Consider the following 16,501-nt stretch of genomic DNA (forward strand, 5'->3'; position numbering starts at 1 on the left):
CACAAGTGGCAAAGAGATCCAGAGGGCAAAGATAGACCATAAGTTATGGATGCAGACAGCATTCATGGCAGGCATGACCATGCAGATTAAGGTGGTCATATAGGAAGCCTGCCACATGGGTGACAACTATCCGACAACTATCCGTATTCCGTAAACGTGAATCCAAATCCTGTGCTTCCTGCAGCAAGAGCATGAGCCTACACTGCTCTCGTTGCTGACATACCACATCTGAGGTACTGCCTGTACCTGAATAGCAGGCAGAACGAACAAGTTACTTATCTTCAGTAGCGTCTTATCTGGCAGAGACCATCTACCTATAGATTCCTTACCTTAAAATATTCCCCAGCCATTAGACTGGATCCAGAAACTTCTCCAGTGGTACCTCTGCACGCCCAGTCAGCCGCACTGGAAGCAATGGGCACAGTGCCTATTTAGGCACCAACCCAGCTTCCTGCAGTATTCAGTCACCAGTCACCTCAGTAGATGATAGCCCCCAAAAGGCATTCAATTTCCAACTACAGATGAAGCACAGGTATCAAGACGCTGGCATTTTAGAGGGCTAAGTAGTCCAGTATTGGTGTTAACAGGAGGGAGAAATGGGCTACCTTACTGGCATCTGGATGTGGTCAGTCTATACCAAACCTCTCACCCATATGTTGATTGGAAAGAATGTCCACTCAGGGCTGAAGCGCAGTTTGTGACACCCTTTGTGTGACAATTTACAAAATTACTCCCAGCCTACTACTGCAGACTGGAAGGGCAGAGCTTGCACTGCCAGTATGACTGCCATTTAAACCTACGCCAAACCAATGCCAAAGCCACCCCATCCCTTAACATCATATGCAAGTCTCCCCTAAGGAAGGCCTAAGGCAGGAAGCAATATTTTTTTAAATAAGACATGTTTTACAATATGTCTTAGCAGCAACACTTCCAAATTGTCGTTTTGCTGCAGCTAAAGTTGGTAGCCATTGGGTAGTACAGGGTTACTGCGTGACATCCCCACCGACTAACTTTGGACTGTGACTACCATACTGGGTCATGTGAGGTACCAAATTAACTGTGGCATTAAATGCGACCTGAGTCCCAGTTCGAAATTAATGTAATTACTAATAGTGGGCAGGTTTTGGAAAGGTGCCCCTCAGTGCTCTGCTTGGCCAGAAGCCTCACAATGGCATACACACTCCAGATTCTTACCAGCTGTGGAGACATGTGAACGACTCCTAGGCTTGGAAACAAAGGCAGTGCCGCAGCAGCAAGGTGTCACCTCCACTGCCCGGAAGTCCACTCAGTGGGTTAGCCCAGGGAGCGAGCGAGCTTCAAAGGCAAAGCTGCCTTTGATGGGCCACCTGCCCCAAGACGCCTGAGCAAGATGCCTTTTGTTCCTGTAGACAGCATGAAGACAGGGCTAGAAAGGGAAAACTTGCCACCAAACTGGTTTTACTGTGGGCGTGTTGACCCAGGTAGCCACACCTATGTTATGGGGTATCTTGCTCCTCAAGACCAGGGATGGGTTGTGCCATCTTGAAAGGGGAAAGAATGTGGCATTCTGGGAGAGCCAGATGCCGCACACCACAGGAACTTTGTCACTAGGTAGAATGGGACCCAGCAGCCTATTGGCTAGTGACCACATGGTTTCCTCTGGCACTTTCCTGGGATAAGTATGGACCCCAGCTTGTTGAACCTCAGTCACTGCTGGACTTAAAACGAGGACGAAAAAGACAACTTTGCACTAGCTGGAAGCGAGACTGCGACATCAGCACCACTGCACCTACTGCACTTTGTGCTGCAGAGTTTGCACCCTGTTCTGTGTGCCTGGCTTGGGATAAAGTTAATTCCCAGCCCATGTCCAAAGAAGAGACTTGAAGGGTCAGTTGGCTGTTGCCACAGAACAGCACTGGGGATGTTAAAGCTGGAAGAGCCCAGCCTGCATCTCTGGTATCCACCGCAGACAGTTTGCGGCTACTGGACGCCAAAGGGTGCACCTGTGTCCCCTGGACTAGTGAGTGTTGGCTGTGACTAGATTCATCACACCAGGTGGGCAACAACCTCCACCAAAGATTCTAACTGTGACTGCTGTGTTGCAAAAAAACAGTTGTTGGAAAATTGCAGAGAGGAGTCTTTGGGACCCGGAGATCACGGGACAGAGTCACCCCCACTCACTTGTGAAACTAGGACTCGCCCAGACTTCATCCTCAGGGACCGCACATTAGGCACATTATTGGGCATCTAAGTCTGCATCCCTCAGCATCAGACCACTACATTGTTGTATATGTCAGTCATCCTGTAAAGTTTGGGTCTTGCTTTAAAAATGTTCTGGTGGCCAGATAACTGTCCAAAGTGTCTATTCTGGCCCCCTAGGCTCTGTCCGGCAAGACTTGGTCGCCCAACACAGGCCAGAGCTGTCGTACTAAGTGTTTCAAACTTTTCAAAAGTTTCCAAACGTTTTGTTGGCCAATGCTTGTTTGTGATTGATTTAAAAGTTGTTTATTGCTTCTAAAATCTGTATCTCTGGAACCCTCTAGCGACTTTAATCATTAAGGTAAATTCCTAGTTCTATTATTATAAATCGGCGTCTTGCCTCTTTTGAGTTGTGTGACTTTCTTATTTTGTTGTTTGGTGCTGTTAAATGCTTTACACATTCTTCCTTTGCTAAGTCTTACTGCTTGCAGCCACAGCTACACAGGGTTGCCGTTAAGGCTGACTAAACGCACCTGACTCAACCCAAGAAGGTATTTGAGAGTGTACTGCATGATAAGGCTACCCAGCCATATTATACAGTGCACCCAAATCCTCCCATTTATAGTACTAGACTATTGACAAAAGCCAGCACTGACAATTACCTATACCGGGCCTCCTCTACTAACCTTTGAATTTGCCTCATTGAGCATATAAGGATAACCATAGTCACTGACATGGGGTGTGAAGCTAGTTGCATTGGAGATGGAAGAGTGCCAGCAGAGGAGCTACTAGTGGAATCAGCGCCCATTGGAGTCTGCTAGGCATTTTGTGGTGGTGGGATGTGTGGGGATCCCACCAGCCGTTGTCCTGGCAGGGAGCCCGCAGGTTACATGGGGGCACAAAAGCACACAGGCAGAGAAGGAGTACTAAGAAACAGTGACAACATGGCTTGTGTGAGTGCCCTAACTGGCACTGGGGTGGCAGCTGGATCTGACACTCGGGTGACATGGCCACCCGAGAAGGGGAATTGCGCAGTGACCTAGAGCTGGCTTTGAGGCACATGAGGCTACACTACTTTGAATTGTCCTTAGGTCCAGGCACTACAAAACCAACATGTGTAAGGGTTCATACTTGACATTTCTGTGGGAGGAACAATAGGGGTTTGAAGCATGACTTAGTGTTCAGCAGAATGTATCTATCTAACTACAAATGTTTAAGTAATATAAAAACTGTATTCAGGATAATAGTAAAATCAAATGGAAAAAAAAAAGAGAACTGATGTCAGTGATTCAAACTGGCTCTTATTTGGCCCTAGTGATATCATATCAGACGGAACCAGATGTCAGTAGAGCTGAGCGCCACCTACCACTGCAGGAGCACTGTAGCAACTTTTTTTGCTATTCAAAATGTATGGAAAGTGCAGGTAGCAGTATGCATCAGAACAATGATACATTGAGGAGCCTCTTCCAAACAGCTATACAGATGATCAACGTACACTTACTTCTTGTACTAAGTGTATGTTAAATAAAATTGCCAACAATGAATACACCATTCTCTAAACGTCTCTTTTGCACTGTTAAACTAAATCACACTGAGCCAGTAAATCCTGTTCCTGTGCTGTATTGATCAATCTTGTGATTGTTTAGCTGAAAAAGATGGTAACCGCTATGGTGGTCAGTGAAATCACTCTTCAATCACGATGCAGATTCAATGACAAAGTTCTTCATTTTCTTTTAAATATAAGTGGATTGTATTTAAGACAAAGCAGGCTATCGGGCACTTTTTTTTTTTTTTACAACAGTAAGCTGCACTGGCCCCTTGATCAAAAGCTCAGTTCTGTTATTCAGTTTAAGTTTCTTTATTAGGCATTAGCTTCTGCTGAAGTCAATAACGGAGCCGATATCAAATGCATAACAATGTCTACATAATCATAACTTCACTTAAGGAGAAAAGCATTTGCACACAATGAAAAGCAAAACTTCGGAAGCATAAACTTGAAAAAAGCGTTCATAAATTAAAAACAATTTACCTTAAGGTACTAAAATGACTTAGGTTTGTATTGATACAATACAATGGTGTCGTGTTACTTTAAACACCAATAATCGTACAAGTGAAATAGTCTCAGATCAAAACAAACAGCATCAATGTTGCACAACAAAGTAATGAAATTATAAACTTTAAAAACTATACAAACAGGATGATCAGGCTCCACACAATGTTTGCAAATTGAAGTAATCCTTAAGAATTTCTAATTCCTGTACCGAAATTTTATTTGTTGTTGACGTGACAGGTAATGCTTCTGGTCCTATTCGTAATCTCTTCTGTTTCTCACAGTATGCCTTCCAAGTATCCTCGTTAAAACCATAATTGAAATAATCTGAGAGGTCCGCACCTAAAAACAAAGAAAAAGAACACGGCTGAGACATTAATCCTCTATGAAGACAATGCAGAGTTAGCATTTTATCAAGATATACACTGGCAGCACAATTAAGTTAGGTAGCCTGGTGTTCATCAGCTTTACCCACTTTGAACCTCTAACTTGCTGACAATCCTTAACGCACCGACTCACCTGTGGAAACTGGCATTTTTTTTTTTTTTAAAGGTGCTTTCTGTGTTATTCTACGAAGTAGTAATGTCCCTTTCTATCAGAAAGAAAGGGGGTCACCCAGTGTCATGATGCAGGCTCGCTGTTACCACTAGCGGACTTCGAGAGAGTGATATTTGAATGCATACAAAGCTGTATTTTGTATTGGTGCGATGTGGCTAATTCAGCATGATTTACATTTCTATGGGAACTGACTTTTATGAATGCCTTCAAAACTCGTGATGCTACTTGTATTTGTCTGTTTTTATGCACAGACACCTAAGCAGTGTGGAGGGCTGTTTTTAATAGTGGGTCTATCAATTAATTTGTCTCCTTGTACCTCAAATTCTTAAGTGGTTGTATACAATACAAGTGGCCATGAAGCAAAGGACTCAACACCAGGTGGTATAGCTGTCCACTGGTAGGTGGTCACCCTGTGGACAGTCAGCAATTATCGATAAAGTACAGCTGCCTGTCTTAAAGCAAATATCTACTTTAGGGTCATGATTTTTATCTGCCCTATATAATTTTTGCATACTACTGTAGACTGGACTAACGGGTGTCACCGCAGATCTCTCATGCAGATGAATTACCTCTAAATACTTTGCAATGAAACATGTTGGCCATTCAAAACATACAGCTTAGAACATGTACTTCTCTGGTTTTAATTGTGTGCCCAGGGACAGCATGAATAAAAAGGTAGAATAGTGCCTAGGACACATTTTTACATGGAAGCCTACCAGACAGTTTGCGAAAAAAACACCCGTGGGCATTCAGAAAGTCTCCCTGGGGAAGCATTTCGCCTGTTGTTTACCATTGGCTTTGTAATTCACATTTTCTGGCTTTGTTTTAGGCTGTTCAAGGTTAGTGTCTTTCTCAAGGTAAGAAGCCTTTTCACACAAACTCCCCTTGTATTCTTGCACAAGTGTCCCTTTCTGTAAACAGGTGAGTAAATCGTTTCTAGCTTTTCACATTTGCTGTGCGTTCAAAGACAGAGGTCCAATGTCGGGCTCTATCTTCTGAAAGCGGGAGTGAGAATATTTATGTGACAAACTTTATGGATACTTGGGCAGGTAAATGTTTTTTTGTAGCACAAAACAACATTTAAATGAACTCTGCAAGTATTTCAGAATATATCAGAGTAACGAACGTAGAAATTAAATGAAGCACAAGTTTTGTTAATTTTTAAGTAGGCTGGAAATAAATACTTTAATATGATCAAAACTTACCACTACACTAGGTGATGCCATTTCCACACATTGATTGAATGCTGCATAGTTGTATTACTAAAACCTTGTGTCTGTGCAAATGTGATAGTCATTTCAACTGAAGAAGTGTTGTCTGTAATGGCAGTGTCAACCACACTATGCATACTCTATGCCACTGCACTTTACTCTGCACCACGCAACTTTGCACCACTCCACATCACTACACTATGCCACTGCACTCTAATCCGCACCACTCAACTTTGTACCACTCCACGACACTATGCCGCTGAATTATACTCCACGCCACTGCACTTCTCTGCACCACGCCACCGCACTCTACGCCACTCTAAGCCACTGTACCCTATGCCAACACTATACCAATGTAGCACTCAACTCTACACCTCTGAAATCTACGCCAGTTCAATGTATGCCACTCATCGGACCTGCATCATCGCACTCTATGCCACTTCACTCTACTCAGAAACAACCTACTCTGCCACTTCCTCTTCTCTCAATCTACTCTACACCACTGCACTTTACGTATCCAAAAAACACTATGTCCCTACTCTGCAACACTGCACTCCCCACCACACCACTGCACTCTATGCCCCTTCACACCACTGTCACTGCACTCTGCAGCTCTACTCTGCACCACTCTAACCTGCAGGACTGCATTCTACAAGACTGCATTGTACACCAATGCATTCTATATCGCTGCTCTCTACCCCCTGCACTGTATGTCACTGCACTGTGCAACACTACGCCAATGCACTGTAAGCCACTGCACTCTACACTAGTTCACTCTACGCCACTGCACTCTGACATTATATTGTACGCCACTCGACTCCACGCAATTGCACTCTGTGGCAAAACCTGAACTCCAGCAGGCAAAACAGAAATGGCTAAATACCTACCTGCAAGTAGGAAAGTCCTTGCGTAACGGCTAAAATCTTACAAAAATTCTAGTTCTAGAGGCAAAACCTACCCACTTTTTTTCAAATAATATTTTAAATTCAGGAAACAAATCCAAGAATCTTCCAAACTGTCAGAGAATTTTCCAACCCAGATAGAATCACTTTACCTGCGGCACCCATGCAAAATCTATGCAACGACTTGTGCTCATTTTTATTGAGAAAATAAAAGTAATTAAGGACAGTATCCTACCCAGCTCAAACACAGTTGTCACTTCTTCAGAAGGTAGAAACTTTTGGCACTCCCTGCCTATCACCAAAGAGCTTTTTACTGAGCTGATGGACATAGTTAAATCAGGCACTCTGAAAGATATCTGTCCCCCTCATGTTCTAAAAACCGCGTTCTCCTCTTTTCCTGAGATCGCCATCTCCTTTCTCAGTCTATCCCTTAATCAGGGCAAGGTACCTCAAAATTTTAAGGAGGCAATCGAGCTCCCTCTGTTGAAATAACCTGGGAAGGATCCGGCCACACTGAAAAACTACAGACCTATCTCACTGCTTCCTTATCTTGCAAAACATCTAGAGACCCATGTATCTCACCATTTATGCTCCTTTTTGGAGGATTCTGGTCTTCTTGACACCAATCAGGCTGCCTTCCTCCCATTCAACTGAGAGAGTTATCATCTCTGTAAAGGATGATGGGAGGAAAGAAGCTGATAATAGCACCACACAGGCACTGGTCCTTTTAGATCTCTCAGCAGCTTTTGACGTGGTCAAACATGCTATTTTGATCAACCGTGTCAGCACCTCAGATCTGAGGGTACTGCCCTTGAATGGTTGGCCTCCTTTCTCAGAGACTGGGTTCAATCGGTCCATCTACCCAGCTTTCTTTCAGCTAAGATCCAATTAAATTGCAGATCCTCCTCTGGGATCCTCCCTTTTCTCTCACTTGTCCAATCTCTAAATTCGCCCACTGATACATTTCTTACAGAAGCAAAAGTTGAAAATATACAACTACTTTGATGATATGCAGCTGATTTCCACCAATGACAACACTACTGAATCTCAGGCTTTTTTCCAAAACACTGCTATATATCCGGAACTGGATGAATAGCCACCAGTTGAAGCAAAAATCCAACAATACTGAAATTGTGGTAACGAAGAACAAAATGCAGCAATGGAATCCTTCCTTTTGGCCCTCTGGGATGGGACTGCTGCACCCCCCCCCACCCCTGACACTCAAGAAAGCCGTGAAAAGTCTTGGGATTCTCATCAATGAGGATCTATCCCTGAAGCAGCAGCTAGGTGCTGTCTCTTCCTCTTGTTTTCTCCTACTCCGGAGAATAAGGAAAATCAGGAGATACTTCACGGTGGATGCTGTCATCCAAATGATTATTGCCTTAGTGCTGACTCGGACTGACTACGTTAACCATTATCTAGGGACTCCCTATTGGCTTAAGCCACAGATTGACTCAAAATTAGGCCACCTGGTTGGTCTTCTGCCAACCAAGACACTGCCATACGAAGCCTGTGTTGAAAAAGCTAAACTTCCAGTAGCCCAGAGATCAGTTTCTATAACTGCCTCTATGGTCTTCAAAGCCCTTCACAGCAAATGCCCAGCTTTTATGTCCTCAAGAACTCAGCATATTCCTACCCGCCATCTCAGATGAGGTTACTAACTGTCCCTAAAAGTAAAAGGAAGAAGCTAGGAGGGGTCAGTTTTTCTGTAATGGCTCCCCACATGAGGAGTACCATTCCTCCCACCCCGACATTAGATCATCAGCCAATTATGGGGGTTTTAGGAAACTCTTAAAAACTTGGCTGTTCAGACACATTTATGACTAATGTTGCTGATAATTATTGCTTTCTCCACCTCTGCGCCATTAGACCTTCTGGTGATTGCGCACTCCATACATTTCTGAGAAGATATTATATTGTATGCCACTCAACCCTACGTCACTGCATTCTATGGCATTATATTGTACGCCAATTGACTACACCATGCAACGACACCCCATGCTACTATGCAACACTCCAATCTACAACACTGCATGTGTATACTGCTGAATTCTATGCCACTGCAACACTATGCCAAAGTACTCCATACCAGTCCACCCTACTCCACTCCACTATGCCACTCCACAACTCCACTCTTCGCAATTCCACTCTACACCACTCCACCCAACTCTCCTCTACATCAATACCTTTTAGCCATGCTGAACAGCAGCCACACTTGTGTACTACATGGCTAAAACATACTGGCAAAGCCCTTTGCTCCTGCATAGACAAGACCCATTGACTTTGACAACCCTTGTTAATTTACTGGTCACACAGTAACAAGCTAGATGAAGGGCCAAGAACACTACGTTGAAGCGGGAGGTTCTGAAACACATTAGGCTTTCCTGCCGTATGATCTTTGACAAAGCTAAACACCCCTGCACACATAGAAGCACGCCGATGAGAAGCCCAGGCTGCTTGAATCGTTATTGAATAGCTCAAAACTTGGTTGTTTATTAGAGGTGTCTTCTACATATTTTCTTTACTACAACAACCGCTGTACTATTTTACACTAATCATACTCATATGAACCAGATGAAAACTGATAAAAACCTTAGAAAAGTTATTTAAAGTTGATGGGGTGTGATCTGTAGCACATCACGCTGGCTGTTGTTGGAGAACGAAATCACTGTTTTTGTTGGTTTATGAATAGAAGTTCTCTGACCTACTTATTTCCCTCTCAGCTCCTCTTTGTGGGAATATATATCAGGATAGCAGTAAAAAAAAAATATTACCTCTCTTATAGTGTTATTGCGGGTACCAAAACCTCCTTGATTAGAAAAAACATCCTTGAAGCCAAAACGCCAAATAACTATACAAAAATATATATCCAGATATACTGTATTAATTGATATACAAATCTTAATCTACCATATAAAGAAACATATGAATTTTTAAGTAAGAAAAAAGGAACAATAATGTATACCACACTATAACAATGTAGCCAAATGCAGGTCCAAAAGTACATATACTCGCCTCAATCACAAAATTGCCCATACATAACATACATACATAATACAAACATACCATAAAAAAACAACGATTCCATGCAAAGCAATAGAATTTGACCAGAAACATAAGTTATCAGTTTCTTGTAATGATTATTAGACTACTCATCTTATGGTCTAGTATTGCTGTTCACAGCGCACGTGCTAGGCTTTTTGCTCAAACATAATCCAAATAATTTGCTCATATTAACACTAGTTTATAATGTAGCATTGGATCTGACAGTCTTATGCTGATGCCTAAATTTCTTTTACAGTTCATTCTGTGCATTAGCCAAGCACGTTGTTCATTTTTTAAAAATATTTGAAGACACTATAATTTAGTAACGCACAGCTTTACAATCCAGATATGTGCTAGCAATCTAGGTTCTTCACCATAATTATAGTTCGGAAATACTGATCATGACAGTTTGATGCTCCAAGTATGTTCTAATGATCCAGATTTTTCGCCGACGTGCGTTTCGGTGGAAACCAACAATTTCAGGACCACCTTCTTCAGGGCGAAACTATTAAAAAACCTAATGGACCCCTGGTTTGATTCTCCTGTTCTTTAAAAAAATATATAATTGGCTATAAATACCGGATTTATCTGATAAGAGACAACAGCAAAATGTTTGCTGAATATAAACACCAGTCTGAAAAAGCATTATTGTCCAATAGCCAGAAGCAGAGAAGCATTCATTTTAACAAAAGTGCATCCCTGTGCTGATGCACGTTTTGGTGGAAACAAACAATATCAGGACCACTTTCTTCAATGCGAAACTATTAAAACAAATAATGGACCACTGGTTAGATTCTGAATAAATATAAAAATTACAAATTGGCTCCAAGAATATCAAAATATACAAATCTTACAGTAAAGACACACCAATCTTTACTTAAATAGGCAGGGAAAGTCCAGTCCAAACAAGATAACTCGTGATATGAAAGTAAGCACCAATCCACAAAATTAAAGTACACCTAAAAGTCAGTGTGTTAATAATATCATGCACGAACTAGTTATAATCATGCACCAAGTCAAGCTAAATTATACTAATGAAAAACCCTTAAATGAGGAGTTAACACCTCTGCCCAGTGAAAAAGATCTGTGGTGGCTGAACTGGTCAAGACCAGTCAGTCAACACACTAGTAGCTGGAAGGTTTCCAGGGGACACCTCTAATGTGCCCTCTGGGAGCATTTTTTTAAAATAAATCTATCACTGGAATCAGTGAGGGTTTATTATTCTGAGAGATTTGATTCCAAACCTCCCTAGTTTGGGTGACGCCATCATGTAGCTGGGGAATTCGTATTGACCAGTGTCCAACACATGTACTTAAAATGGCTTTACTGCACACTATGTGTCAGAATTGACAAAGACATAGTAGGGGCATATCTGCTCTTGCAGATATACCCACGTATGTAATATAAAGCAACCTGCCTTAGGGCTGTAAGGCCTGCTGGAGGGGTGACTTACATATATTGCGTGCAGTGTTTAGGGGACATGGTACGCAGGCTTTGTGCCATGTCGTGTTTTCAATTATGGAAGCACATTGTCATGCAGCCTGCAATGGCAGTCTGCAAAGGGTGGGTGCTGGGTCCCTTAGAGTGGCACAAGTTGTGCTTCAGCTCTGAAGGGCTCTCTTCTGTACCCATGCCTTAGGTACCAGGGGTAACGTAGGAAGCTGGTGTGGTGGGTACCTATGGTACTTACACCTTATACCAGGTATCCCCTCTTAGTGAAGTATAGGCAGTGTCTAGAAGCCGGGATCTCTAGAGGTAGCTGTGGATGAGCAGCCAAGGCTTATACAGGAAACATGGAAAGCTCAAGCAATACCACTACAGTCACACAGTACTTACACACAAGAAAGAAAACACTTGGTTGTACAAAAATAAAGGTACTTTATTTTTTAAACATAGAATCAGAAAATACTAGAGAGGCAACCCTCCAATAGGAGGTAAGTAAATACACTACAGATATACACTAAAACCGTAATAGGCCTAAAAAGGTTAGAAAACAAGAGTAAAGTAGCAATATGCAATAGTAGCCCTAGCAGGAGCCCAAACCATAAACTAAGGATGTGGAATGCGACATAGGACCCCCACCTACGTAAGTAAATTGTGCAGAGGGGAGCTGGGAGTAGTAACCACACAGGTAAGTAATGTAGTACCCCCCAGCGACCAGGAATGTAGGAGTAAAACAATGGATTTCCCCAAAACCACCCCCAAAGGATGAAAAGAAGAGAAAGAAGACACCCAGAACAGTCTGCAAGGAAGCAACAGTGGAAAATCAAAGATAGAGACCTGTGGAGAGAGAGGACCAAGTCCAGAAGCGTCTCTGGAGTCCAGGGATAGAAGAAGAGGTACCTTTTGGAGTTGGTCGACGAAGAAGGAAGACAGGTCAGCACTGAAGCTGGAGAAGAGTTCCTGATGCATGCAAAAGGTGTCCCACGCTGGAAGCTGGATTGCAGATGGGTGTTGGTGAAAGATTTTCACCAACGAGCTTTGGCAAAGGAAAACTTGCAGTTGGGGGAAAAGAGGTGCTGCCGGGGACCAACAGGGTCCAGGAGGACACTACCCAGGTGGGGAGGCACAGGGGACCCTCCGCATCACAGAAGGCCCACAGGAGCAGAGGCAGCACCCACAGGGCAGGGACACAGAAGTCGCAGAACCAGCCCACACAGAACCACAGATGTTGCTCCCAGGTCTACGGAGGACTACGCAGAGGTCCAGAAGTTGCAGGAGGGAGTGCTGGGGGCTAGAGCTACACATCACCTGAAGTTCCCCTTGGAGGGGAAGCAACAAGCCTTGGTAGCTGCAAAAGACACGGTGCACAGTGATACTGTCTTGCGTGGAGTGGAAAGGACTTACCACCACCAAAGTGCAACAGCTGGTAGAGAGGGCCAAGGGAGACTCTCCAGACCACCACCCGTGATGCAGGACCCATGCCACTCAGGATGAGGGGAGATCCACGCAGCCAGTAGTCAATGCAGCCAGGTACCTGTAGTTACAGGGGAGTTTTGCCTTCACCCCAAGGGAGATTCCTTCTTGTTCCGGCTGAAGAGTTGCAGTCTTCTTAGGATGCACAGCTGGGGAAATGTTGCACAGCTTGCACGAATTCCAGGTTCAATGTTGCAGAAGGGACTTCCTCATGGATCTGCAGTTTGTAGGGTTCCTGGAGGGTCCAGTCCCAGAGGCAAGAAGTCGAAGCAGAGGTTACAGAGGAGTCCTGCTGGAGTCTTGCAAGCCGAATCTGAGGACCCATCCCAGACGAAGACCAAAATTGCCCAAAGAGGGGGCTTGGTCACCTAACCAGGTAACTACCTATCAGAGGGTGCCTCTGACATCACCTTCCTGACTTCTCAGATGTTCCCAGACTTCCCTGCCAACCTTGGAATCAAGATGGCAGAACCTAGGGACCGACCCTCTGGTGACGCTCTGGGCACCACCCCTGGGGTGGTGATGGACAGGGGGGGTGGATTACTCCCCTTTCATTGTCCAGATTCGTGCAAGAGCAGGGACTGGGGGTCCCTGAACCGGTGTGGACTGGTTTATGCACGGAGGGACCGAAATGTGCCCTTCAAAGCAAAACCAGTGGCTTTTGGAGGCTACACCTCCTAAGCCAGTCACACCTGTTTCCAAAGGGAGAGGGTGTTACTGCCTCTCTCAAAGGAAATCCTTTGTTCTGCCTTCCTGGGCTTTATCAGATCAAGCAGCAGGAGGGCAGAAACCTGTCTAAGGGGTGGCAGCAGCTGGGCCGCCCGGGAAAACCCTGTAAGACCAGGGGGGCAGCAATGCTGGGGGTCCTTTAAGGAACCCCCAGTGTGCATGGAATCATACTTGCAACAGTATTGGGGTATGATTCCGAAATGTTTGATACCAAACATGCCTAGGTTCAGAGTTTGCTGGGCATAGGTAGTGACCTATGTCCGGTACACATATAAAATGGCGTCCCTGCACTCAGAAAGTCCAGTAAATTGGGGCTGGAGTTTGTGGGGGGACCTCTGCTGGTGAGGGGGTGTCCTCACACACAGGTACCTGCACACTGCCCTCTGGGCTGAGAGGGCCTACCAGAGGGGTGACCTGGTGCGGTGACCTGTAGTGAAACCGGATGCGTGCACCCAGTTCACGCAGTCTGCAATGGCAGGCCTACAGAACCCTTTGCATGGACTTCCTATGGGTGGCAGAATAACTTCTGCAGCCCATAGGGATCCCCTGGAACCCAAATGCCCTGGGTACCTAGGTACCATATACTAGGGACTTACATGGGGGCACCAGTATGCCAATTGTGGGGAGAAAAGGTTAGTAGAAACCAAATTTAGAAGAGACAGCATAATCACTGGGGTCCTGGTCAGCAGGATCCCAGTGAACACAGCCTAATACACTGACAACAGGCAGAAAATAGGGGTAACCATGCCAAGAAACAGGGCCCTTTCCTACAGGTACCATTTACTAGGGACATACAGGGGGTGAATGACCAGGTGTCTTGTTTTAGGGAAGGAACACTGGCACGGGGGACCAGTGCACTTGCTGCATCTAAAACTAGGAGAGGGGGGTGGGGGGGAGGCCTTAGGGGAGGGGCTACTGCAACTAGAATCCAGGTCCTTACACCCCAGCAATACCCCAGCAATACCCCACCCCCCAGGGCTCGGTCTGCGACCTAAGATCATACTACAAAGTCCTGCAGGACTGAACTGGCAAAGTGCCGGTCCCTACAAACCTGACTATCCAGGAAGTAGTCCTTAGTAATCATGAGCAGAGATGCCCACATTCCCGCCTGACAGATGTCAAGGACTAACTCCACGCGCTAACACAGTGGTCGCAGCTTTGAATGTATGTCGGAACTACGCCTGCCGGAACAACGAATGCCTGAACAACGAGGTCGGAACAACGACCTTGTTGTTACCACTAATGCCTTTACCACGAATGCCTTAACAACAATTTTTTGTTGTAAAGGCATTCCTGGTAAAGGCATTAGTGATAGGCATGCATTGTTCCTGCATGCGACCCCCCTGGCCCCCCACCCCTAAACATTACTGCGAACCCCCCCCCCCCCCCCCATAAAACCACACCAACCCCCCCACCCTTGCCCCTAAAACTACCCCAACCCCTCTCCTCCTCCCTAAAATTACCGCGACCCCCACCCTACCCCCTACCCCCAAAACCTAAAACAACCCCAACCCCCACCCCATCCCTGAAACCTAAAGTACCCCAACCCCAAAAACTACTCCAAGCCTCCCACCCTGCCCTTAAACCTAAACCTCCCAACCCCTCCACACCGCGCCCCTAGTTACCCGACCCCCCCAACCCACCCTTAAAACCTAAAACCACTGCAACCCCCACCCCTAAAAAAAAAAAAACCCTGCCCCTAAAACTGAAAATACCCGACCCCCCACCCCTGCCCCTAAAACTAAAACCCCGCCCCCCCACCCCTAAAACCCCAACCCCCCAACCCCCCAACCCGCCCCTAAAACGGAAAATACCCCCACACCACCCCTAAAACTGAAGATACCCTGCCAACCACCTTGCCGCTAAAACTGAAACCCCAACCCCCCCACCCCTAAAACTGAAAATACCCCCACCCCCCCACCCCGCCCCTAAAACTCGACCCCGCCCCCAAAACTGAAAATACCCTGCCCCCCCACCCGCCCCTAAAACTGAAACCCCAACCCCCCCATCCCGCCCCTAAAACTAAAAATACCCCGTCCCCCCACCTTGCCCCTAAAACTAAAACCCCAACCCCCACCCCTAAAACTGAAAATACCCCGACCCCCGCCCCTAAAACTAAAACCCCGACCCCCCCAAAACTGAAAATACCCCGACTCCCCACCCCTAAAACTAAAACCCGACCCCCCACCCCTAAAACTGAAAATACCCCGCCCCACTTACCCGAGTCACCGCCTCGTCGTCCTAGTCAGCCGACTCCCTTGTTTGTGCCTCAACCACGCATGTGCGTTGTTCAGCACATGCGTGGTTAAGGCACAAAACAACTAAGTCGTGGTTAAGGAAAGGGTAGTTCCGGTTTCGTTGGCCACGACTTTGTTGTTCCGGAGTCGGCCTTCAGGGCGTTTCCCCGCAGCTTTAGCTCTGGAAGAATGAGCAAGCAAGCCCTCAGGGGGTTGCTTCTTAGCCAATGCGTAGCACATTTTAATGCAGAGCATGACCCACATGAAGATAATTCTCTCTGCATTGCCCAACCTTTCTATGCACCCACATAATCAACAAAGAGTTGATCATCCACCTGGAAACTCTTTGGTACAATCAAGGTAGAACACAAATGCTCTTTGTGGATCCAGACGGTAGAGTCTCTCCTATTCCTTAGAAGGATGCGAGGATGCGTAAAAAGTATGCAAGGTCATAAATTGGCCTACATGGAAGGGCATAATTACTTTTAGTAGAAAGGAGGACCTAGTGCCAAGCACCACTTTGTCAGGAAAGACAGAGAGATAGGGCACCCTGCAGGCAGATGTAATGGCCATAAGGAAGGCTGTTTTCAGAGTGAGAAGCCTGAGAGGTCAATTGTGGAGAAGATCAAAAGGAGCACACATCAGAAATATCCAAACTAAATTCAAATGCCATTA

The 16,501-nt window shown here is 45.4% G+C and overlaps 1 protein-coding gene across 6 annotated transcripts in view; it reads right to left on the reverse strand.

Annotated features, from left to right (window-relative positions):
- The window catches only part of FIP1L1 (factor interacting with PAPOLA and CPSF1), a 510,903-nt gene that overhangs the window by 304,422 nt on the left and 189,980 nt on the right, over positions 1–16,501 (reverse strand). For all 6 annotated transcript variants that reach the window (XM_069201295.1, XM_069201279.1, XM_069201288.1 and 3 more), the window contains exon 7: positions 4,440–4,570. In XM_069201295.1, coding sequence (XP_069057396.1) covers positions 4,440–4,570 — 131 coding nt within the window. The remainder of the gene's footprint in view (positions 1–4,439; positions 4,571–16,501) is intronic.

The sequence above is a fragment of the Pleurodeles waltl genome, chromosome 1_2 (genome assembly GCF_031143425.1).
Source record: "Pleurodeles waltl isolate 20211129_DDA chromosome 1_2, aPleWal1.hap1.20221129, whole genome shotgun sequence".
Taxonomy (NCBI): Eukaryota; Metazoa; Chordata; class Amphibia; order Caudata; family Salamandridae; genus Pleurodeles; species Pleurodeles waltl.